Source organism: Furipterus horrens, unplaced genomic scaffold, assembly GCF_987537825.1.
Source record: "Furipterus horrens unplaced genomic scaffold, mFurHor1.1.pri manual_scaffold_3, whole genome shotgun sequence".
Taxonomy (NCBI): Eukaryota; Metazoa; Chordata; class Mammalia; order Chiroptera; family Furipteridae; genus Furipterus; species Furipterus horrens.
Window position 1 is genome coordinate 7,859,588 of NW_028327173.1, and position 23,979 is coordinate 7,883,566.

Here is a 23,979-nt window from a genome sequence, read left to right on the forward strand (position 1 = left end):
TGAAAAGTGTTTTTTTGTTAGAATTTAAATTCCTATTTTATCTCTTCATTCCCACCAGCCTTTATTTTTTATGGTTTCTTCTGAGGATTAATATTCTCGGCCCTCCGTGCTATAAGAATTCAGAAAGGCGTGGATTGAAAGTTCACCAGGAAGGCAAATTGCTCAGTTGAGCCATTGTATCGAGAGTATTGCTGTTATAAAGGAGGGGCTCTGTCTTAATTTGTTACGTGAACAATTTATGCAAAGGCCAGAGCTTGCTCAAGAGTTGTGCCTCGTGACCCAACTAGGTGAATTTCGAAGTGGAGGATTACGAGTCTTTCGGGAAACATTTGTAAAGAAAAAAGCCGAACCAAATATTTTGGATTCCTTTTAAGCCATTTTATTAGCACTTTTGTGGTGATGATATTCATAAAGGATTGTATTTTCCTGTGGTATTTATGAAGCAAGAATAGACAAGTTTATTTCTCAGAACCTTATAAAACTAGGTCCTCCCTACTGAAATAGACTTGATAAGACATTCATTTGAACAACAAAAAATACTAAAGAACGTGACTCCCTTTAATGGCAGCATTAAAAACAGAAAATCCAGCAGCCCCTTTTTTCCTTCAAAAAATTCAAGACGGTTCTTTTTTCCCCATTAGAGCATCAGGTCCCTGAAAAAAGATACTTAATATTTACCTTTTTTGTGGACTAGCTGGTTCGAGTGCTTGGTTCTGTACAGTGTCTTTGTCGACTGCTCCTGAATGTTCTGCGTGTCCTTAACAAGTGCCCTCAGCAAACAACCCAGACCCTTCCTGTGTTCCCCAAGCCTCCCTTCACACTTAAAGCTCAGCAGACCTCACGGAGTGTGGGTACCCTTGGGTTGGGCCTCACCAGTGAGCAGGGCTATGCGTGCTTTGGTTTGTATTACTTTGGACAGATTTAAATCTGGAATTGTTTACCAGTCACAGAAAGAAAAGGTTTTTTCCCCCCATTAAAAGAATCTGCAAATTTTGGCCAAAAACGCACTCTATAATAAAGAAATGTTTGAGCCTTAGAGATGTTATTTTTATTTTCTGTTGTCTCATTCCAACATTTTCTTTTTTTTAGCAACATGGTGAGTCTGTGTTGAACATGTATTTGAAAAGGAAGTTAGTTTCTAATTTGAAATACATTACCACCATCAAATGCCTGGTTTCCCAGTTTGTGGAAAACTCATGGAATTTATGCAGTTTGTCGGGGGGAGAGAAGGCTGGTTTCTGTGTAGAGACAGAAGCCTCAGTTCTTGTAAATATAGCAACGGATGGGTAAAAGTAAGACCGGTTTTCCTAGCAAACAGCAAGGTGGCTAGGGCTGACCAGTTGTGTCTGTATTCATCTCTTGCATTTGCAGAGCGTGAAATAGGGGCTTTTTTAGCCCCTTTCTCTTCTCCGTATGCAGGCAGTCACCAGGTCTGTGACAGGCCTCTTCTGTCTTGGCAGTCCGGCCACCTTTCTTCTGCCTCCACTGCTTCTGTCTCCCTTCTAATGCCACTGTGTCATTATTCGTCTTCTGCCTGCAGTAACACCTCTTCCCAGTCCCTTAGTCCACATCCCAGCCAAATCTCCCAAATGGCATTCTCCTGCTTTAAAATAGCTTAATGGATTTCCATTGCCCCCAGGTAAGTTCATAGTAATTCTCAGCGTGCTACCTCTTTTGATTCCTCCTGTTACTTTTCCTTTTCTGCCCTTGACGTTCATATTCAGCCTGCTCAGTCCTTTCTCTAAGAAACCTTCCCTGAGTGAGCCACATAAGATGCTCCTCCTGTGTGCTTCTGTTGCAGCATGTACTCCACACACATAAGCATCAATTTACTAGAGTAGTGTTGCCTGCTTACTTGCATGTAGCTCCGGTTAAAGTGAAGCTCTATACAGATAAGGATCTTGACAATCTTGTTTGCCTGGTACTGGCACGCAGCCAATACTTGTCCAGCAAATGGGGGGAGAGCCAGCTAACAGTCAGGAGAGGCCCCATAGCTCTGCCTCTTCTACAGAGCCTTTCTGACTCCCCCAGGTGTACACAGTCCAAGGGGCCTAGGTGAACAGAGACTCAGGTGGCAGTGTAGAGAAATGCACTGTGACAGCTCCTGTCTTAGAGTCCCCTGCTGTCCCTAGTGTTCTTTCAACCACTGTCCCATTTCTCTGCTTTTCTTTGTTGTTGATCTTGAAAGAGTTGCTCATAGTCCCCCTGTCTCTCCCTCTTTACACTCTCTTAGGAGCTCCCTCCGGCACTTGTGCCCACTATTCACTGACACTCTGGTCATGATCACCACGCCTCTCCTTGCCCCTCATCTCACCCAGCCCGGCAGCAGTTCTGGACACAGCTGATCGCTCCCTCCTTGAAACTTACTTTACTAAGCCTAAGGGCCACCAGTCCCCTGGCTCTCCAGACACCTTGCTGGTCTTTCCTGTGACCTCTAAATACTGGAGTAATCTGGGGGACCTTCTTCCCGCCTCTCTGTCTGCATTCACTCTCCAGGGGACCTTGTCCAGTCCCGTGCCTTGAATACTGTCTTGAGTCTGAGGACCGGTCCATTTCTAGGCTCTGCCTCTTTGCTGGACCGGAGTCACCTGTAACTGATTATGCAGCATCTTTCCCTGGGGATCTGCTGGGTACCTCAAAGTTTAGCGCATCAGAGTCAGCGTGATTTTCCTCCGGCACACGCGCCCACTGCCCACACCTGCTCTTCCCTCGGTCTTCTGCCACGTAGTCACCAGGGTGATTATGGCTGCTCTGGGGTCCTCCCTGGCATCCCTGTCACCACAGGCAGTCAGCAAGCACACCTTGTCAGCTCATCTCCAAAGAAAGAACCTGACTGGTCCCAGCACCTCCCTATGCCACCCTAGTCCCCCCGCCCTGCCCTTCTCCCAGAGGGTGCAGCTTTCTCGTCCCCCTGCCTCCACTCTGCCCACTGAGAGCTTTCTGCCTTCCTCGTAGCAGCTGCAGTGATGCTCGAATATACACCCGTTGTTTCTGTTAGGACTTTCTGGTAGACCCCTGTTTCACTCAGAGTGAAGGCCAGCAGCCCACAGGGCCCCGTGCGGTTTGCCTCTGATCTCACCTCTGGCTCCCCTGCCCCCCTCCCGGCCCTCCCCCACCCACGGCCTGTCCGCATTCCTTGCTGTTCCTTGAACACATCTCACAAGGTCTTGACTCAGAACTTGTGCATCCGCTGCTTACCCAGAGGGCTTCCCTCCCCGAGACGCTTGCTTGGCTCCCTGTCTTTGGGTCTCTGCTCAGCTGCTGCCTTACCAGCCGGTCCTTCTCTGACTGCCTGGGCTTCTCCTGGGTGTCGGGACACCTGAGCTCTGAATAATGTGATCAGGCTTGGAAGAGATGATTTCTTAAGTTTCTTTTACTTGAAAAAATTCTGATCACATGGTTCAGGAAAATGTTCAAGTTTCTAAATGTGTGGATTTAGTCAGGAAGGAGGGAAAGAATCATTCCACTTGAGAAAGACCACTAAGAATCTAACCTGGTAATATAATTAGCAATTTTTTTGTTTCAGTTTTGAACTAGGGGACATTGGAATTCCTGCTAGTCTTCTGAAGTTCAATATCAGCTACTCCAACATAATTTTAAGCACTCCATTTCTTTAAATAAAAATGTATTTATATATGTGTGACTGGACACAAAAGGGAATCTAAGTTCATATATGTTCCTCACTGGCCAGTGCGTTGCCTGGTTAACAGCAGGTCCTCTGTACGTATTAGCTGAGTGAATGAAATGGACTCACACCCAGTACAACTTGATAAATGAGAATGTTGCTTATGGTTAATCATAACCTCCCTTGAATAATAGGAATGGACCTTAACAGCGGCTGGTTTTTGCCCTCACCGCCATGCTTCTGCTTCCCTGTGCTTTCTAGGTTCCAAAGAAGAGGACGAGAAGCCTTCAGCTTCCGCAGCCGAGCAGACAGCTGGTCTTCAGGAGGCGGCTTGTCAGGATGTGCTTGCAGCCCTAGTCCTCCCTCCCCCTGCCTGTGAGCCGCCGGCAGGACCAGACGAGAGGCTGGGAGCAACAACCTGTGAGGTGAATGACCTGGAGGAAGAGGAGGAGGAGGAAGAGGACGAAGATGATGAACTGGAAGAAGAGGGGGAAGAAGCTGATGTGCCAAACGAAAGCTCTGCGAAAGAGCCGGAAATACGGTGTGATGAGAAGCTAGAAGATTTATTAGAAGAACCAAAAAATATTTCAAAAGAAACTGTGGAAGAAGACTCTCCAGAGGTAACACCTGTTAACAAAATTCCCAAAACTAAGGACGAGGCCAATGGCGATGTATTTGAAACATCAATGTTTCCATGTCAGCATTGCGAAAGGAAGTTTACAACCAAACAGGGGCTTGAACGTCACATGCACATCCATATATCTACCGTCAACCATGCTTTCAAATGCAAGTACTGTGGGAAAGCCTTCGGCACACAGATTAACAGGCGGCGGCACGAGCGTCGCCACGAGGCGGGGTTAAAGCGGAAACCCAGCCTGCCCCTCCAGCCGTCAGAAGACCCAGCTGATGGCAGAGTCTCTGGAGACGGCGCTCCTCCGAAAGATGACTCGAACCCTCCCAGTCTTGGGCAAGACTCCCTGCTCTCGAGTTCAGAGAAAGCTTCCCAAGAAGCAGTCAGCTCTTCTGTTGTAGAGGAGAATGGAGAAGTTAAAGAGCTTCATCCATGCAAATACTGTAAGAAGGTTTTTGGCACCCACACCAACATGAGGCGGCACCAGCGTCGAGTTCACGAGCGCCATCTGATCCCCAAGGGCGTGCGGAGAAAAGGAGGCCTCCTGGAGGAGCCGCAGCCGCCGGCGGAGCAGGCCCAGCCCGCGCAGACTGTCTACGTCCCGAGCACCGAGCCGGAGGAGGAAGGGGAGGGAGACGACGTGTACATCATGGATATTTCTAGCAATATCTCTGAAAACTTAAACTACTACATCGACGGGAAGATCCAGACCAGCAGCAGCACCAGTAACTGTGATGTGATTGAGATGGAATCCAGCTCGGCAGACCTGTTCGGTATCAACTGCCTGCTGGCTCCAGTCACAGTGGAAATCGCTCAAACGATAAAGACCACCCAGGTCCCCATAGCAGAGGATCTTCCCAAAGAGCCTTCCAGCAGCACCAACAGTGAGTCCAAGAAACGGAGAACTGCCAGTCCCCCCGCGTTACCCAAAATCAAAGCCGAGGCGGAGCCCGAGCCCACGGCGCCCTCCTGCCCCCTGAGCCTGCCGCTCAGCACGGGCCCCGCGGAGGCCGCGCCCTTCCACAGAGAGAAGGGCGTGTACTTGTCATCCAAGCTCAAGCAGCTCCTTCAAACCCAGGAGAAACTGACTCCTCCCGCGGGGATGTCGGCAGCCGAGATCCCCAAGTTAGGCCCTGCCTGCGTGTCCGCTCCGGCCTCCATGCTGCCCGTGACCGCGAGTAGGTTTAAGCGGCGGACCAGCTCCCCGCCCAGTTCTCCGCAGCACAGTCCTGCCCTTCGAGACTTCGGGAAGCAAAGCGATGGCAAAGCCGTGTGGACTGATGCCGTTCTGAGCGCCAAGAAGCCCAAATTAGAAAGTCACAGCAGCTCCCCGGCGTGGAGCTTGTCTGGGAGAGACGAGAGGGAGGCCGGGAGCCCTCCCTGCTTCGATGAGTACAAGGTAGCTAAGGAGTGGGCGGCCAGCTCCTCTTACAGCAACGTGTGCAACCAGCAGCCGCTGGACTTGTCCAGCGGGGTCAAGCAGAAGGCCGAGGGCGCAGGCAAGACCCCGGTGCACTGGGAGTCTGTGCTGGATCTCAGTGTGCATAAAAAGCCCTGCAGTGACTCCGAAGGCAAGGAGCTCAGAGACAGGAGCGTGGCGCCGCCAGCCGGCGGTGCTGGCAGGAAGAGGAAACCGACCACCTGCATGCTGCAGAAGGTTCTTCTCAGCGAGTACAACGGCCTCGGCGTGCCCGCCGAAAACACGTCAGATGGGACCAGGAGCCCGAGTCCTTGTACATCCCTGGGTCCCCGAGCTGAACCTGACCTTGGCCCTGACGCTGGGCCGTCTGCTCCTGCTGCGGAGTCCCCACCCGACGCCTCTCCTCCGTCTCCCGCCCTGCAGGCACCTTCCCTGTCTTCTGGGCCCGGGCAGCTGCCTCCTCTCTTGCTGCCAGCTCGTCCCTCGTCCCCTCCGCCCTGTCCTCCTGTGTTAACTGTAGCCACACCGCCTCCTCCGCTGCTCCCCACCATCCCGCTGCCAGCCCCCTCTTCCAGGGTGTCCCCTCACCCGTGTCCCTCCCCACTCTCGAACACCGCGGCACAGTCCCCACTCCCGATTCTCTCCCCTACGGTGTCCCCCTCGCCTTCGCCCGTTCCTTCCGTGGAGCCGCTCACGTCCGCCGCCTCACCGGGGCCTCCTACACTTTCATCGTCTTCTTCCTCCTCTTCGTCCTCCTCATTCTCATCTTCATCTTCCTCCTCGTCCCCTTCCCCGCCGCCTCTCTCGGCAGTGTCGTCGGTCGTCTCCTCCGGGGACAACCTGGAAGCCTCTCTCCCCGGGATGTCTTTCAAACAGGAGGACTTGGAGAACGAAGACCTGAAGCCCGGGGAAGAGCCCCAGTCTGCAGCTGAACAGGATATTGTTCAGGAAACGTTCAACAAGAACTTTGTCTGCAATGTCTGTGAATCACCTTTTCTTTCCATTAAAGATCTAACCAAACATTTATCTGTTCATGCTGAAGAATGGCCCTTCAAATGTGAATTTTGTGTGCAGCTCTTTAAGGCTAAAACTGATCTGTCAGAACACCGCTTTCTGCTTCATGGAGTTGGGAATATCTTTGTGTGCTCAGTTTGTAAAAAAGAGTTTGCTTTTTTGTGCAATTTGCAGCAGCACCAGCGAGATCTCCACCCAGACAAGGTGTGCACGCACCACGAGTTTGAGAGCGGCACTCTGAGGCCGCAGAACTTCACGGACCCCAGCAAGGCCCACGCAGAGCACATGCGGAGTTTGCCAGAGGAGCCTTCAGAGACGTCGAAGGAGGAAGAGGAGTTAAATGATTCCTCCGAAGAGCTTTACACGACCATAAAAATAATGGCTTCTGGAATAAAGACGAAAGATCCAGATGTGCGACTGGGTCTCAATCAACATTACCCAAGCTTTAAACCACCTCCGTTTCAGTACCATCACCGAAACCCCATGGGTATCGGTGTAACGGCCACCAATTTCACTACCCACAACATTCCACAGACCTTTAGCACTGCCATTCGCTGTACAAAGTGTGGCAAAGGTGTAGACAACATGCCTGAGCTACACAAACATATCCTGGCATGTGCTTCTGCCAGTGACAAGAAGAGGTACACCCCTAAGAAAAACCCAGTACCGTTGAAACAAACCGTGCAGCCGAAAAACGGCGTGGTGGTTTTGGACAACTCGGGGAAAACTACCTTCAGACGAATGGGACAACCCAAGAGACTGAACTTCAGTGTCGAACTCAGCAAAGTGTCTCCAAACAAGCTTAAACTAAATGCATTGAAGAAAAAAAATCAGCTCGTCCAGAAAGCAATCCTGCAGAAAAACAAATCTGCCAAGCAGAAGGTCGACCTGAAAAACGCTTCAGAGGCCGCCTCGCACATCTGCCCGTATTGTCACAGGGAGTTCACGTACATTGGAAGCCTGAATAAGCACGCCGCTTTCAGCTGTCCCAAAAAACCGCGTTCTCCTTCCAAAAGGAAAGTTTCCCACTCATCCAAGAAAGGCGGGCACGCGTCACCTGCAAGCAGTGACAGAAACAGCAGCAGCAGCCACCGCAGGCGGACAGCGGACGCGGAGATTAAAATGCAGAGCACGCAGGCTCCTTTGGGCAAGACCAGAGCTCGCAGCTCGGGCCCCGCCCCGGTGGCACTGCCCTCCTCGTCCTTCAGGGCCAAGCAGAATGTCAAATTTGCAGCTTCAGTGAAGTCCAAAAAACCAGGCTCCTCTTTAAGGAACTCGAGCCCCATAAGAATGGCCAAAATAACGCACGCTGAGGGGAAAAAACCCAAAGCTGCGGCCAAGAATCATTCTGCCCAGCTCTCGAGCAAAACATCCCGGAGCCTGCATATGAGGGTGCAGAAGAGCAAAGCTGTCTTGCAGAGCAGACCCGCTCTGGCCAGTAAGAAACGAACAGACCGGTTCAGTGTAAAATCTAGAGAACGGAGTGGGGGGCCAATCACCCGAAGCCTCCAGCTGGCGGCTGCCGCCGACCTGAGTGAAAACAGGAGGGAGGAGAGCAGTGGCAAGCAGGAGCTGAAGGACTTCAGGTAAGCCGTGTCCCCGGGGCTGGAGGGGTTCGGGGCTCAGGAGTGCGGGGGCGGGAGAGACGGTAGAAGAAAACAAATATACTTGCCCAGTGGCTTTTTTTTCCTTTTTCTTGTATAAATTTGACATAAGCACTTACCGGAAGTGGCTGTTGCTTAGGTTGTAGGCATGTAAATCAGGGTTACTGCTCTGGCTGCTGCAGAGATGGATACCACCTCGCTTTGGTCTCAGACCTAGGACTCACACATGTGCCATGTCCCCCAGGGCCAGCCGTGAATGGAATTTGAATCTATGAAAAGCTCTCAAAAGCATCCTTTTATGAAAAGATGAAATTCTCTGAAACTTCCCTCCTGTCTTGGGTCATGTCTCAGTGTCACCTGTCTTATCTCTAGACCCTAGATCGTTTCTTCTGTTAGAATGGATCAATGAGCTCATTCAAACCACCTTGCAGTGTTTACTATTTCTGTGACTCAAGCGTAGATACAGTAACCGAGGATGCTTCTACTATCTATGCTTTCTTCTATTGTTTTCATATAAAAACTTGCCCATCGGTCAAAACAACATCCACGCTACTCACTCTACAGCTCCTTAAGTCCCCCCACTGCCCTGCCCTGGCGCCAGGCCGGGTCCCAGAGGAGAGGGAGGTCCGCGAGGGCTCAGAACCGCCGAGGGGCGAGACTACACGGTTCCTTCCAGCCCAGCTCAGAGCCCCAGGGCAAGTCAACCTGGCCTATCCGCGCCCCTGTTTCCCAGCAGTGATGTACACTCACCTTAGGGTGGAGGTGATTTCCCTGTCGATTGTGTTCCCCTCTGTTAAGAAGTGTTCTTAGTGCCACAGAAACATAGGGCAGTTGTTAAATCTGTTACGTTGACTTCTCAGATTTTCTCAGTGACTTAAATAACCTTGGTTGATGTACTTTCTTGGAATTCCTGCTGTTTGCTGAAAATTGCCCACGGGTCAAGCTTGCGAAATACTCATCATAAGATAGAATTTCGGCAAAATACCTTACAATCTTGTGCTTTCAGAGTGAGCCACCTGACTCAAAGCTTCCTTGGCTGTGGCTTTCGGTGTCTGAAAATCGTTGGGTGTTTCAGGCAGACAGAAGCAGAGTTAACTGGGGAGTGGACTGCCATTTGAGGGAGGTCGTGAGGACTCAAAGGTGCTGTTACCAGTGCACAGCCGATGAGGCGGACTCCTAGGGGCTGGTGTGCCTGAAGCCGTGACTGAAGAAAGATGTAGGCGAGAAGGAATTGTTCGTTAGCCAAGGCCGATGGGAATGATTTACTGTTGGAATAAAGGATCAGGTTTTTAAAAAGCTGCAGAAATGTACTAAATAATTAGTTACTAGAGGTCTTATTCAGCGTCTTAGTCTCTGGCCGTGGGATGTGCATAAACACCTGTCTGTTAACCCTTAAAGCGGCCGGCCTGCCGCAGTGCACCTGCGCCCGGTGGGGCGGTCCTACAAGCTCCTGTTCAGGGTTACAGAGCCAGAGTGTGCGTTATTTTTATGGCCTGCACGTCCAGGTGTCTGATGCTTTAGAGTGGACCGCTTATCCCCTTTTGTCTCCAGTATTGTCTGAAAGAGGCATTGCATCCTGCATCCTGGTTATACAGTACAGGGGTGAAGCTGGCATGACAAACCGAAGTGCTGCAAAGAAAAGGTCTGAGTGACTGTAACTCGAGGAAGCTTGTTCAGTTAGCCTCTTCCTCACCCAGTGCTTTTTGAAGTAACCTTCAGACCACAGGGACCAAATTGTGTTTCTGTTGACTGCAGTGAATTTTAATTGCTTTGCGTTGTTTGATAGTTAACCGAGGGTTACGTTGCTGGAATGAAATTTGGCCGAAAGCAGCTAAAAGCAGCAGTGTTCTGACTGGCAGGTAGTTGCAGCAGGCATCCACAGCCGGGCCCCCCCGCCCCCCGTGTGAGTCGCTAGAGCTGTGCTGTGGACCCATCAGAAGGACACGTGTCTTACACAGGGCTCCGCTGACAGGTGACCATACATCTGTGAAGTACAGGACCCTGTATTCTGATTACCCAGACACGGGAACGGGCACTTCTCCAGGCTTCTGCGTGGTCTTTTCAGTACCTTGTGGCACCTTTGGCACACGGCCGGGGTTCCTGAACTCAGGCCTGGGGAGCAAACACCGTGAGGGCTTAGGGCTTAGGGCGCAGGCCTCGTCCTCGGTGCGTGCTGTCGTGTTACCCCGGTAAGGAGCCATTTGAACTGGAGTCGTCTTCCCTTCTTCCCTTTCGGTATATTTTTACTTGTGAGTTTTTTTCGGGGATGATTTCGCTCCCTCTCCATTGGCAGCGGTTTCGCCTTCCTCGCCCCGTTGTATGTGCAGGGACTTCCCGTAGCGCAGGCAGGCACGCCCTGCCCGTGCGCTTCATTGTCGCGCTGGGATTAAGAGCCAGCCGCCAGCCCTTAGGAATTTTACGCTGGAGGCCAGTTTAGGGTGCCTCACTTTTTCAAGTGCATACTCGCAGTCAGCCATGTGCCTGAAGTCAGTTTTCCATTCCACGCAGACGGCCCAGCAGAATTTGCCAGTTGGTCATTCCCAGGAGCACAAGCCGATGTGCCAGTCAGGGTGTAAAAAACGACATGGACTCCAAATCCTTTCCTAAGGACAAGGCAGCAGAGGATATACAGGGCCCATCACCTGTCTTTAGGTCCTCTCTTTCCGCCCCGGGTCCCGTGTACCTTGGGTTGGGCTCGCCTGCTTCGGGGAGCAGTTGGAGCCTCCCCGTGGCTTACCGGGGGATGGATTTAGGGCTCTTGCTGAGGGCTCATTTCCGTGGGCTAGAGGAGAAGACAGACGAGGAAAGAGACGCATTCTCTGTTCCCCTGTTATTCGGCTTTGGTCTTTGTAAATCCCTAGGTATTTTTACATTCTTTAATGCTCCTTCTAGAGCAACTCTTTTTAAAAAACAAAACAAAACAGTTTTTCCATTGCAGCCGGTCAAAAACACCTAAAGATGGAGAAGCAAAATGAAATCCCAAGTTTCCCCATTCACCACAAGTTACTAAAAAAAAGAAAAAGATGTTAATTTCCTCACATATCCATCTCTGCCATGCCACTCCAGGTAGGGCTGGGCCTTTGCCAGCACGTGCCTTCTGGCTGGGACCCCCCGTTCCTGCGCACCCTCAGAGTCATTGCGTTGCTGTCTTAGTAACATTGGTCACATGGTCTTCCCACAGTCTCTCTAACATGGTCAGTTCGTGTGAGGTTGTGTTACATTGTCATTTATCTTCAGTTTTCTTATTTTCTAGGAACTTCCTGTAGAAAAGCCCCCCCACACAAACCAACCCTTATTGACTAAATAAAGGTAATGCATGCTCAACTTAGGATAAGCACTACGACAAAGGACATGAAATCTGCCACGCTTGCAAGACCCAATTGAAGCTGACTCAAACCCTAACATACAACCGGCTGCCGGCAGGCTTCTTTGCCCTGGGTAGTCAGGCATCCGCTTCTGCGCTGGTGCCCAACCCCGTGCTGGCCCCCCGGGTGCCTGAGATGCAAGAGGGCGCCGTGAAACGGGCTAGATGGACTGGCTCGTCCTCATGGGACGGACAACTCAGATGTGAGTGTGGCCCTGGCTTTTGGCACATCACAGAGAAGGGAATGATTTGAACTTAACCTTGCAAAGCAAGCTCTTCGTTTTATCAGTAGATTGTTGTAGATTTCAGGGATGACAAATTCTAATGCACTCTTTTTAAGATGTTTTGGTCACACACCAGCTCTTGATGCCTTTCTTTTAAATTAATTATAGACAGAGAGAAGCGTTTAGCTTCTCTCTCCGCCTGCTTTTTTATCACAAGCAGATTGCCAGCATAATGGAGAGGAAACCAGATTGGATATGGACTCCTTTTTTACGCCTCTTCCAGTTTCATGTGTGTGTATCCAGATGGACATCCTCTCAAGTAATTATCTGGCACTAATTTATAACTATTATATTATCGGAGACTATGTAGCAATATACCAATGCCCAGGATGCATCACAGGCCTATAAAGATGTATGTGGACATGTAAGTAAAAACGAATATACGTACCAGGTTTTACACTTAAGTCTCTAATAGAGATTTAAAGACTGCGCGTTGGCCTCTTCCCGAGGACGCCCCTTCTCCCTGCATCGTATGCTTTCACCCTGAGTCATGACGGAGTTGGTGGGAAATGGCTAGGTTCTTCATGGTTTTATTTTTGTTGTTGCTGTTCTCAACTTTAAAAGTAATCTACCTCTCGAAATCTGTAGTTTAATACTTGTTTGGTGCATTTGTGCCACTTTGACCCTCTCACTGTCATTCCCATTTTGTTACATTTCTGTTCTGGGGACTTTTATGTTGAAATATTGTGTAAAAGCATTTGTAGCAGTTTAAAAATAAAATATTTAAAATTATTTAAATTGTTTTGGACGCTTCAATTGTATTATATGTGATTTACATTTTACATCTTTGTTTTGAGTTGTTAATCTGGAGAGTGTTCTTGTACTGGAGTTTGCTGTTAGTTATTTTATTGTTTCTTATTGGAGAGTTATGATATAAAAGACTATTCTAATGAAAACATTAAAATTTACAATTTGACCTACCAAAGGGGTTGTCCGTTGATTTTCACCAATGTAGCCTTTTCAGGAGAAAGGTGCTGCTGGCTGCAGATCCCCTCCCAGCAGGAGCTGAGGCATCTGAGCTCGTCATGCGTACAAAAGCGGTTTTATGCTGTTGCTAGCAAACACTTAATACATAGGGAGACATTTAAATGACACGTTTTATATAATTGTAAGCAATAAACACTTCCCAAAAGCTTGTGAGCACTGCGTTTTGTACGTGGCTGGGAGCAGCGAAGGACAGACGGGGCGGAGGCAGTAGGGAGCGTTGAGAGCCGGGCGCTTTGCCCGGCCTTGGGGAGTCCGCCTGGCGGTGGCCTCCTCGCTTGCTTCCGTTTGTCATTAACGGAGGACGCTGTTTCAGATTGCTGGTCCGCCAGGTACAGGGTGGCCGTGAGGTCGGACAGCGGCTCTGAGAAGGCCTCACCTCGGGAGGGAAGGAGATCATCTCGCGTGTGGGGTCTCCGCTCCCGCTGTGCTGGCTACCCGTGTACTCTGTGCGTTGGGGGGTTTTTATTGCTCACGCTCCCCAGAGAACGAAGCGAAGAAGTTGGAACATCTGTTTCAAGGTTGTGGGGGACTGCTGTTCCATCTTGAGACTCAGAATGGGTGAATGTCAGCCGTTTCGTTGAGTCCTGCGTGGTCGCACACTGTGGTCATCATGCCTCACCCCTGCTGTCTCTCATTCCTTCGTGGGGAAAGGCGGAAAAGCAGCGGGCAGGATCAGTGCCTCCTGGCCCCGTGTTCTCATTTCTGGTTCGTGATGCTCCCAGCGTAGACCCCCGGCGGGAGGCGCCCGGTGTGTGGGAGGGAGTGGGGGGTGCGAGCGAGCGGTCAGGGGTCACAAAGTGGCGGTTAGTCTTCGTGGCTGCAGCTGCCCCATGAGAAACCCGCGCATCCTGTGATGACAGGGCGCTGCCTTGGCAGGAAGCGGGTTCCGTCTTGGCATCTGCTCACCGGGCACCTCCCATGGTGCTGGCAGCCGACAGGCATCGAGCGAACCCTCGCCTACCAGCCTTCCATGTCCCGGTCACGGGTGGCTTGGCCACGGGCACTTCCTTTGCTTTCTGGATCTTAGATCCCACTGTGCCAAAAGTGGGGAACAGCTATACGGTCTCTGCGTTTTCCTTCTAGAAGGAGGTCTTTCGATTGGGCGTGGAGGCTGACAGATGACCACGGGCTGAGGAGCAGGGCAGGGTCTCTCTGGTGCCCCGGTCCTTAGGGCAGAGCCGCACAAGCCTGTCAGTGGAGGGGTCCCCAGGAAGTCACTTAACTCCCCTCTCACCAGGAACAAGCTGGCCCGGTTTGGTTGCTTTTACTCTTCATGGAGTTAAACATTTAAAATTCTAAAAGCCAGTGACTAAAGCCCTATGTCCCTGCTGCTATTTTCAAGCATCTGTCACAATGTGTCTGATGACAAATTTCTCTAGCATGGCTTTTTGGATTTGGTTGTTACAAGTACGTTCTAGAAGATGTTATACAGAATCACATGAATTTATTGAGCACCTACTGTGTACCAGGCTGTGGTCTAAGTGCTTCCATCAGTGGACAAAAGTCCCAACCAGTATGGAACTTGAATGGGCGTGGTGGCCTTTTTTCCTTTTTTGTATGTCATCCTCTAAACCTGCTGCCCAGTCACAGTTCTTCCAAAGGCTGGGTGGTCCAGAAGATGCGTCTAGCTTAGTCTCTGTGAGTGCGGATGTCTAGGTGAGTGCCGATTCCACTCTCATGTTCGAGTGATGACTGGAAGTATAGCTCACCGAATGCATTTGGTATTTATTCATGTGGATTTCAACTTTGACTTGATAGCAGGCCTCTTTGAGTAGATTGATTTATATCCACAAAAATATCCATAAAGGGCAATACACCTTGAGAGTGGGTTAGAGAACAGGTGGGTGACAGACAGAAAGGTCACCTTGGATAGATAGATAGGCCACACTGAAGGTACTCCAAAGACCAGGCTGCCCTCTCCTCCTGGTGGCACCAACGCTGTTGCTGTTGCTTTGGGGTCTGGTCTCTCCACCAATGTCCTAGGCAGGCACTCTTGGGGATGTACTCAAGTGTCAGAAGTGGATGAGCCATTCTGAAGGACTTAGGAGGCGGGAGAGCCCAGCTTCCCTGGCAGCGAGGGCACCATTGCTGGACTCTAGGACGGGATGGCAAAGGACAAGAGCCATGCCTGCTCCTCTCCAGTGTGACCTGGAGAGGAGGTCAAGCTGCTGGCTCCAAAGCCCCACAACCGACCTTTTAAATGAGGCTAGTTGCCCTGGTCAGTGTGGCTCAGTTGGTTCGAGTGTCATCCTGTAAATCAAAAGGCCGCGGGTTCGATTCCTGGTCAGGGCAAATGCCTAGGTTGTGGGGCGTTCCCCGTCGGGCGTGTACGAGAGGCAGAGGCAACCGATGGATGTTTCTCTCACCCTCACTCTCCCTTCTCTCTCTACAATGAATAAGCATGTCCTCGAGTGAGGATAAAAATAAGTAAGGCAGGGTGGTTGGGGGCGGGGCCTGTGTAGTCTAAATCTCACAGGTAATTTCAGGTACACACTGAAGAATTTCTGAATTTCTGGGGGGAAAAATAATGTGTTTCACCCTTGATGGCAAACATGTCTGCTCTGATCTGAGCCTCACATTGAATTCTTAGTCACCCCGCAAAGCAGGTGCTATCATTGTCCCCATTTTCCTGAAGGCTGTGGGGTTCGTGGCCAGGGGTTGGGGGGGCGGGCCCTGGCCGTGGAGAGGTGTGTGTCCATTATGGAAGGAAGAGAGGAGGGGCCTCCAGAGGCAAAAGAACTCCAGCCCGTGATGCACGTTCTCAACATGTTTATTCCAAGGCCAGAGCCCCGCTGTGACCTTTCCCTGGGACTTGGCCCGCGAGATGCAAGGCCTTAAATGCACAGTGCTGTGGAATGTTTTCGAAAAAAGAAACTAGTTCCGCATTGGACCTAGTTTCCATGTTACTGTTAAAATTCTTTCTAGACAAAACATTAGTGTCAAGAAAAAAATGTTGGAACGAAACTTGAGGTTTGAGTGGGAGAGATGTAGAAGGAAAATCTAAGGCTGCTCATTGGTTGATGGGTTCAGGCTCTGTGCCCCCAGTCCTCCCCTTTGGGGACCGCCCGGGCCACCACCCCGGCCTGCTCCCGGCCTCCAGCCAACTGGTTCACTTCAGTTCCTCCTCTGCAGGTAGTGACAGGCTCGGGGAACCTGGCTCAGCGTTCGCTTGCGCTCTCTGTGCGCAAGGTCCTGTGCTAAGCATTTTTCAAACTCGACTTTTGACAGTAACCCCATGAGGTTGGTATCATTTACAGATGGAGAAGCAGACTTGGGGGGAGTTGAAAGGTCAACCCAGCTCTGAAGTGGCAAGCTGGGATTTGAACGGCCTCCAACCTGCCCCCGCGTGTCTATCATCTTTGTATTATTTTTAAAGCTTCATTTCCTCTCAATGGAAAAACCTCTTCAGAGGCTTTCCCTGCATTCGTAAACAAGTCCAGTCATCCCTTTGTGGGCAGGGAAGTCTTCCTACTGCAGCAAGACTGCCCGTCCGTAGGACCTGCTCCTGGGAAGCGGTGTCCAGTTTCCCTCTGGGCTGCGGGATTTGCTCCTGCCCGTCACAGGCCATCCGGGTCCGGCTGACTTTCTAGATCTGATTAGTCAGCAAAAACCTGTTGAAGGGAAATCAGGCTCATTATAATAATATCCTATGGTTTTGAAAGTGGTTTAAAAGAAGGGCGCCTGGGGGTCATGGGACGTGTCCTCAGATGTCACTTGAGAACTTTGACCTATTGGGCATTAGCCCAAAAAGAAAGTTGATCGGGGCTCGCCTCCCCGCCGTAGTAAATAGTGCATTACGTGCAAAACAAAGGAGCTAAATTTCCACCAGTATAGGATTAGAGTGAAGAGGGTGTATGTAGGTTTTATTTACTTTCTAGATTAAGAATGGGAAAAACCATGGCGACTGCATTAAATTACTTGCAGTTGTGAGCCGTTGAAGGGGCTTGGAGATACTTTTAAAGGTAGCATTTTTTTAAATTTATTTTTTAACAAGGTTACATTATTTTATTTAATTTTATTTATCAGTTTTTAGAGAGAGGGGAAAGAAGAAAGAGAGGGAGAGAAGCATCACTGTGCGGTTGCCTCTCGCGCGCCCCCAACTGGGGACCTGATGTGCAACCTAGTCATGTGCCCTGACTGGGAATCGAACCCAGGCCTGGGTTTGCAGGCCGAGGGCTTGGAGATATTATTTTAAGTGTTAACTTGCTGAACTCTTGGGACAGTAGGATTTGTCCGTGCTTCTGTTTTCTGCCTCACTTTCACCCGCTGGATTCCTTCACAGCTGTCACTTGTAGGAAGTGACCCAAAATTCAGGTGGGTGCTCCAGAGAACATAAGGCGTTTACGGAAGAAGTTAGTGCCTAAATGTGCTTTCCCATGTCCAGCTTATACACCAGAGCCGGAAGCCAGACAGAACCCACGCTTTTGAACATTCCTTGGTAGGTGCTCCCTCGGGGGTGAGAACTTGGGTGTCGTTTCAGCAATGACAAAGCCACAGAGGGACGTTCAAGTTCAGGTTTCCATTCTGAGTCAGAACATAGTTAAGAAGATTCCACAGCAGTGTGTAGATGGGGGCCTGCTGTACCATCGGGAATTCTTGGGTAGCTACTGAGTCTTAGCATTAAATCGAAATGTGAGTTTCCAGCAGGAATCATTACAAGGAAAAAAAAAAAAAACCTGGAATTTGTTGCACAGGTAAGTTACTAACAAAAGGGGATTTAGGATCCTCATGTGGCAATTTTCATTTTTTAACTTAAAAATAGAATTCCAATTTTAAATCATTGCATTTGTTTCAGTAATAATTGCCAAAACTATGATGTCTTAATATTCTTACTGGAATGAAGTTATTTAAAACACATGGATTCAATCTTTCTTGCAGTAACATTCCCTTCTCACTTGGCTTCTTATAATCACGTCCGCTCCTCGCCAGCCCAGCTTGAGTTTAGGCCCATGTTCAGGTGGCTTCTCTTCCCGAGCTGTTACCGGACTCCCGAGACCAGCAACAGCCTCCAGTGGTGATTTAGTCGGTCGGCTGTTCAGAAAACGTCCTTAATGGTCCGACTGGGTCACAAAGGTATTGGGCTGTAGATCTGTGGACTCTGTCCTGTGTCCTGGGACTCAGAGGCGCCTGGGATGTGGCTGGCCACCGCTGAGCCACTGTTCTGAGGTCTCGGCGTGGCTTTACTTGTCTTGACGCTCCCCCACGGCCGGAGGGAGATGGTGTTCTCAGCACTGACACATAAATTGAGCCTGGGAAGCGGCCTCATGTGCATTATATTCCACCGCTGTGAGAGCCCAGACCTGATCACTAGTCTGATCCCAAAGCTCTGTTTTCAAAGGAATTATGAAACCTCTTAATTCACTTTGTCCCCAGAAGTCTCATGCTGATGTCATCGCCCAGAGGGGTTTTGCTGCAGAGAGGTGGCGTAGCATGGTCCACAGCTTCAGATCAGGGTGACCCCCATGATCACACGTTCCAAGGTCAGAATTTCCTGAATGCCCCTTACCTTCCATGAAGGAGATGGTGCCATGCAGGCCAGCACTGGGCTAGTTTGGAGGTTTCACTGTGTTTTCATCACAGGCAAAGGAATGTAGGTAAGGACACTGGTTCAGCTGGCCCCAGAGCTGCTGCTCAGTTGTCACTTCTTCCAGGAAGCCTTCCCTGACCACTACCTGCTGTGCAATAAGTGCTGCTGTTCCTCCCCAGCTCTTTGCTCTACTGTTCCTAGAGACCCTTAACTCTTCCATGTGTTCTGTAATCGGCCTTCTACATTGGTTTACTGAAGGTCTCTCCTAGGATGGAAAGTCCACCCAGGGAGGCTGTTTGCTGCTGCATTTGCAGCATGCACAACAGTACCTGGCATGTAGTAGCTGCTCAATAAAAATTTGTTAGTTGAATAAAGTATTTGCATCCTTGCTTTATCACTTACCAGCTCTGTAACCTGGGGCAAGCTATGTCACCTTGAGCCCCAGATTCCCTTTCTGTGAAATGGTGTAATTATCCATCCGACCACAAAGGATGCTTGGGAAGACAACAGACATGCCCAAGAGGACCCCAGATGCTGCCTGCTCTAGTAAGTGCTTCATGAACGTTAGCCACCATCATGGTTATTATTGAAAGATGTCCTGTTGAATCTCCCTTTGAATCTGATGAAAGGTTGTGGCTTCCGCTCAAAGTGGACGTATGTCATTTCATGACAGGTCGTTGTAGCCAGAACGTCCCCCATCCTCTCCTGCCTGTGCCCACAAAGGGCCCCCAGTGGCTCCTGGTTCTGCTGCCATTGGCCATAGGGCCTTTGCTCTCTGAGCTGGGCCTGAGCTGTTCACCTGTGGGCCTCAGCTGCTGCCTTTCTGAGCGAGGTGCTCCCACCCACCAGAACTAGAGAGAACACACAAGGAAACAGGCAGCCATTTTTCAAGCCAAGGTGAGAAAAAAGTGATGAGTTTTATTCTATCAACCCTCCATGTAACTATTTCTCTTGGTTTTGAATTTCAAAGCCAAAATGTACATTTTAAAAGGTCCTTTCAGAAGAAGACATTTCATTAGCTTTATGATTTAACTAAGGAACCCAAACTCATTGAAATGATCTAAGAACGACCCCAGGTATTTTAAAATGCTTCCAGCCACATTTTCCAGGTCTTTCCCTATATTACCCCATTTAATCATTTAAAAACAACAACTAGGAAATACTTTTATGTTCTTCCGTTTGACAAATGGGGAAACGGGCACAGAGAAGTTAAGCAATTTGCCTGCGGTCACAGGTAGTAAGCGCAGAGCCGGGTCCGGCAGTGTGGCCCCGTCTGTCCATCAGAGTCTGCTCTGCCTGCCTCGTCCGCTGATGTGGGAGGGAAGCCCTGGCATCTTTGAGAAGCAGGGAGACTGCTTGCTGGTAAATAACTGCTGAGTGTGGACGAGAAGCCCCTGCTGATTTGAAGGAACTAAAATGTGCAGGAGGTGAACACATGCCTTGGTCCTCCCTGATCCTCGTCCATTTTGCCTGTTGTTGGGTTTGTGAGGGAAGGAGCCGGTCCAGATACTGACTCGTCCAAACCTGGCTCCCAGCTGTCGACTTCCTTCTATGTTATAGGCGTCTCCAAGTAGGTTTCCATGTGTCCCCGGGGAGCTGCTGCTGGGGTTGCTGCCTCGGCTGGTTTCAGAGGCGAGGTCATGCTCGGGGTCGGAGGGCCCGGTGCCTGGGATACAGAAAGGATCAGGGCAAATGTCTCTGCTGCACAGGTGTTTGCCATCAGGGGTCTAGTGTATCTGCTACTTCTCTGCTTTTAATGTCTGCACTGGACACAATTTCTCCTCTCCTTGAAGCTCAAGGTCACCATCATTTAATACTGCGGTGGAGGTGATGCTCTCCGCGGTAATTCAGGCACGCAGGGCCCACACGCTTGAGACGTGACTTCAAAATGTTTTAGGAAGGATGTACGCACTGGCTCCGTTTTCATTGATTATGCATATTGCCTGCCCTCCTGGGCTGCCTCCAGAGGTGCTTCTGTTAATCCAGCCTAGGTAGTGGTCCCATTAATAGTTCCTGTAAATAACAAGGTACGTGGGGCCTGGGAGGATCCCAGGGGCCTCTCTGTAAGCAGAGTGCACCGGCAGCAGAACTGGGTCTGCTGGCAGGGTTCGCCTCTTGGTTCTTCGCTGGTAAGTGACGTTTGCTGGACCAATGACCTCTGGGTAGGAGTGTGTTAAAGTGTAACAAACACGTAGCCTTTTTTCCTTGTGAGCTCCTAAAACCTGCATGAGTTTAATGAACAGTGTGGAGAACGAAATGAAAGTCTGGGCAAAGTGCATCGTCTGTCAGGGAGGGTTTGCTGCCCAGTGAAGTCCCTTCGTTCTGGGATGGAACAGTGCTGTTCTCTTTACCTCCTGCCTCCTTCCTTTAATCTAGGTTTAAAATAAATATCTCATTTGGTGCCGCGTGCTAACGGATCTATGAGGAAGAACCGGGGTTCATTCAACCCCATGACGGGATGGTGGTGAAGTGTGTCCACCTGTCTGTTGATTTGATTTTCCTCTGTAGGTCAGGGTATGACATTGGAAGTTTCCCAGACTCTCTCTAATAACCAATGCAGAGGTTCATAGGTGTCTTCTACTCTAACCTTCATTCATATTTAGGCTCCTTTGATTGAATTTTACAAGTGAGTTTGGTGAAAACAAATCTGTGTTAACTTTGTCCTCATGTAGGCGCCGACCACTGTGAGGCACCTCCACCAATTGGTGTTGGGGGTTGTAGGTGAAGGGTGTGCTCTGTTTTTACTTCGCTTTAATTAATATGTTTGTATTCCTTAGATCCACTTATAAAAATGACAGTGACAGCCCACGAGTGCCAGCTAACAGCAGGTGCTTTAAGTAAGGTGATGTCCTGAACTATGTGGGACAGGTGTTCAGGTGAGGGGGCAGTGGTTCGCGGGTCCTGTAGACTTGTCTTGTTAATTACAGTGAGTGGCGGGGCATTTCCTGTTCTGTGTTCCCAGGTGTGTGAAAGGGCCCCCGTTCCGTGTATCTCACCGGGATGTTCACTTAGTGGACCACCTGCACCAGAAACCACCTGGGGGCTTATTAAAAATTCCAGGCCTGCGAAACTGTCATCTTTGAAATCTTCATTTGTAGCAGCTTCCCAAGTGATTTTTACCCAGACTTCAGAGTCTTCCATTGGGGCTTCAGAAGAAAAACAGAAGTGACGTGATATCACCCTGTCTCGTTGTTTAATTTGCTTCTGGCTTTCAGTTTGAATTATTTTCCTTGGCTTATTAACAATCTCTGATGGATTTATAGCATTTTTCCATTCTCGGGACATTTCACTTAGATTTCTTCTTAATCTTAATAACCATCCTGTGACAGATGAGCCAGGGCAGCTCGAAAGTCGGGGACATTTTTAAGTGAGAGTCGGGGACATTTCCAAGCATCAGCCGAGGTGGACTTGCCCGTTGCTGCTTGGGGGATGTGTGACCTTTGGTCATTAACCAGGATAAGCTTGGTGTCCCACAATGCCTTGCTGCAGTCTGTTCACCACTCTACCCAGCACTGCTGCAGCACCTGGCACATAGTAGTACTTGTTCAGTTATTTGAAGAATCAAAAGAAGAAGAAAGGAAAAAAAAAAAAAAAAACCACTCAGTGACTTACTTATATGACCCTGACTCATGACTTTGGCTTAAAATGTGAATTTTGGAGCCATTAATTGTTGGCAACTGAATAGAGTGTCACTTAGGTAAGCAAATAGTCAGTTAAAATCAGGTCAAAAGAAAAGGATTGATCATTTGGTTAATTACAATCTGTGACATAGTTCATCACAATCGGTATTAAAGGGTTACTACCTCAGGGCGCTGGCCTCAGGGGTAAGGGTGCCAGTCTGTCAACCACAGAGGCCGGGCGACAACCGGGCACTAGAGGCCAGTGTGGCACGGCTTGTTAATCAGAGGTATCGGTGAAGTTATACCCACCCCCCCGCATCCCTGTCTACACGGGAGGCCTGTGACTGTCACCCAGCATCCACAACTCCCTGGGTGGAGCTAATCAAGGGCTCCCTCACATGTTAAAATCCTTTCCCCCAACACTTGGCTCTGAAAAAATATGATCACCAGCTTTAATTCCCAGCATCTCCTAGGGGGTCCCTCTCTCACAGAGCTTCCAGAACTCATGGCACGGCTGATTTTCCGTGGGCTTTCTTATTCTTGCTCAGAATAGTGAGACCCTTCCTCTCAGGGCTTAAACGCTGGTTGATCTTGCGAGGTCACATGCGCCTGACTGGGCTGGGACGGAACAAGGTCTTCCCCACGTTGGATCTGCAGCGCAGCGTCACTCACCTGGGCGGCTTTTCCTTGACCCTCGTGAGTCAGAGCTGCTGTGTGATGGGATCGTGCAGACTCCATGAGGGAAGCTCAGAGGCCTCCCGTCGCACAGGACGCCATTGTCAAAGCCAGTGTGGCCACTGGTTGCCTGAGCAGTAATGGGTGTTGAGGACATTTTGCAGAGGCCAGGGCCTGGGAGGGTAGGGTGGTTGCAGAAGTCATTGTGAACTTGTCTTACAGGAGTACCAACTCTGGGTAAAATGAAATGGTTGAAGCTCAGTTGACTGGCATGTAACTATCAACGGGTGCCCTTGATTCCTCTAGAAAGCACCCTGACAGCATTCATGGGGACAGCCCCTGCGCTCTGACCCCCCAGCCAGCAATTCAGATGAGCCAAAGGTTAATTGTATTTGTCGTATTTATTACTGTACTGTATGACTTAAGTAGTATCCCAACCAATGAAATATGAGCATAATTGTTTATGAAAAAACAAGCTGAATGCTTAGAAAGGCTCATAGGAGTTTGCTTAATTAAAAACTGCCATCCAGCCCTGGCTGGTGTGGCTCAGTGGATTGAGTGTCAGCCTGCGAACCAAAGGGTTGCAGTTTGTTTCCCAGTCACGGCACATGCCTGGGTTGTGGGCCAGGCCCCCGGTTAGGGCCATTCGAGAAGCAACCACACACTGATGCTTCTCTTCCTCTCTTTCTCCCTCCTTCCCCCCTTCTCTAAAAATAAATAAATAAAATCTTAAAAAGTAAAAATAAAACTGCCATCCAATAAGGTGTGCGTGAGAAACAATGAAAAATTTGCATAAAGGCAGAGAAAGAATTTTGCACTTAGATTGCTTTTATAAAGTGTGTTCAGTTCTTGCCACTCTTTAAACAATAACGGGAAATCAGCGGTGATGCATTATGGGTGTGATTTAATCAAGAAAGAGTGCGGATCTTGGCCCTTCATTTATTCCCCCATTCCTCCATTCAACGATGAATGTGGAGCCAACGTCTGCTGTTACATGCTGGGCGCTGTTCTGGGAAGATACAGCAGGGAGCAAAACGACAGCGGTCCCAGCCATCACAGGCAACAGACAGGAAGCAAGCAACTATACAGAACTTCAGATGATGGGTGCTCTGGAGGGAAGTGGAAAAGGCAAGAAGGAATAAGAGAATTCAGGGGTGAAAATGGGACTTGGAGGTGAGGAAGCAAGCCTGCAGACAGGAGGAAAGCACTTCGCCAAGTGAATAGCAAG

General features: G+C 49.7%; 1 protein-coding gene across 5 annotated transcripts in view; it reads left to right on the plus strand.

The window, feature by feature from the left end:
* The window catches only part of PRDM2 (PR/SET domain 2), a 95,912-nt gene that overhangs the window by 58,764 nt on the left and 13,169 nt on the right, over window positions 1-23,979 (plus strand). For 4 of the 5 annotated variants that reach the window (XM_090268625.1, XM_090268628.1, XM_090268626.1 and 1 more), the window contains one exon: window positions 3,887-8,276. In XM_090268625.1, coding sequence (XP_090124751.1) covers window positions 3,887-8,276 — 4,390 coding nt within the window. Of the gene's footprint in view, window positions 1-3,886; window positions 8,277-11,547; window positions 12,675-23,979 lie in introns of those variants that run through there. The other variant, XM_090268627.1, reaches the window with a different exon arrangement.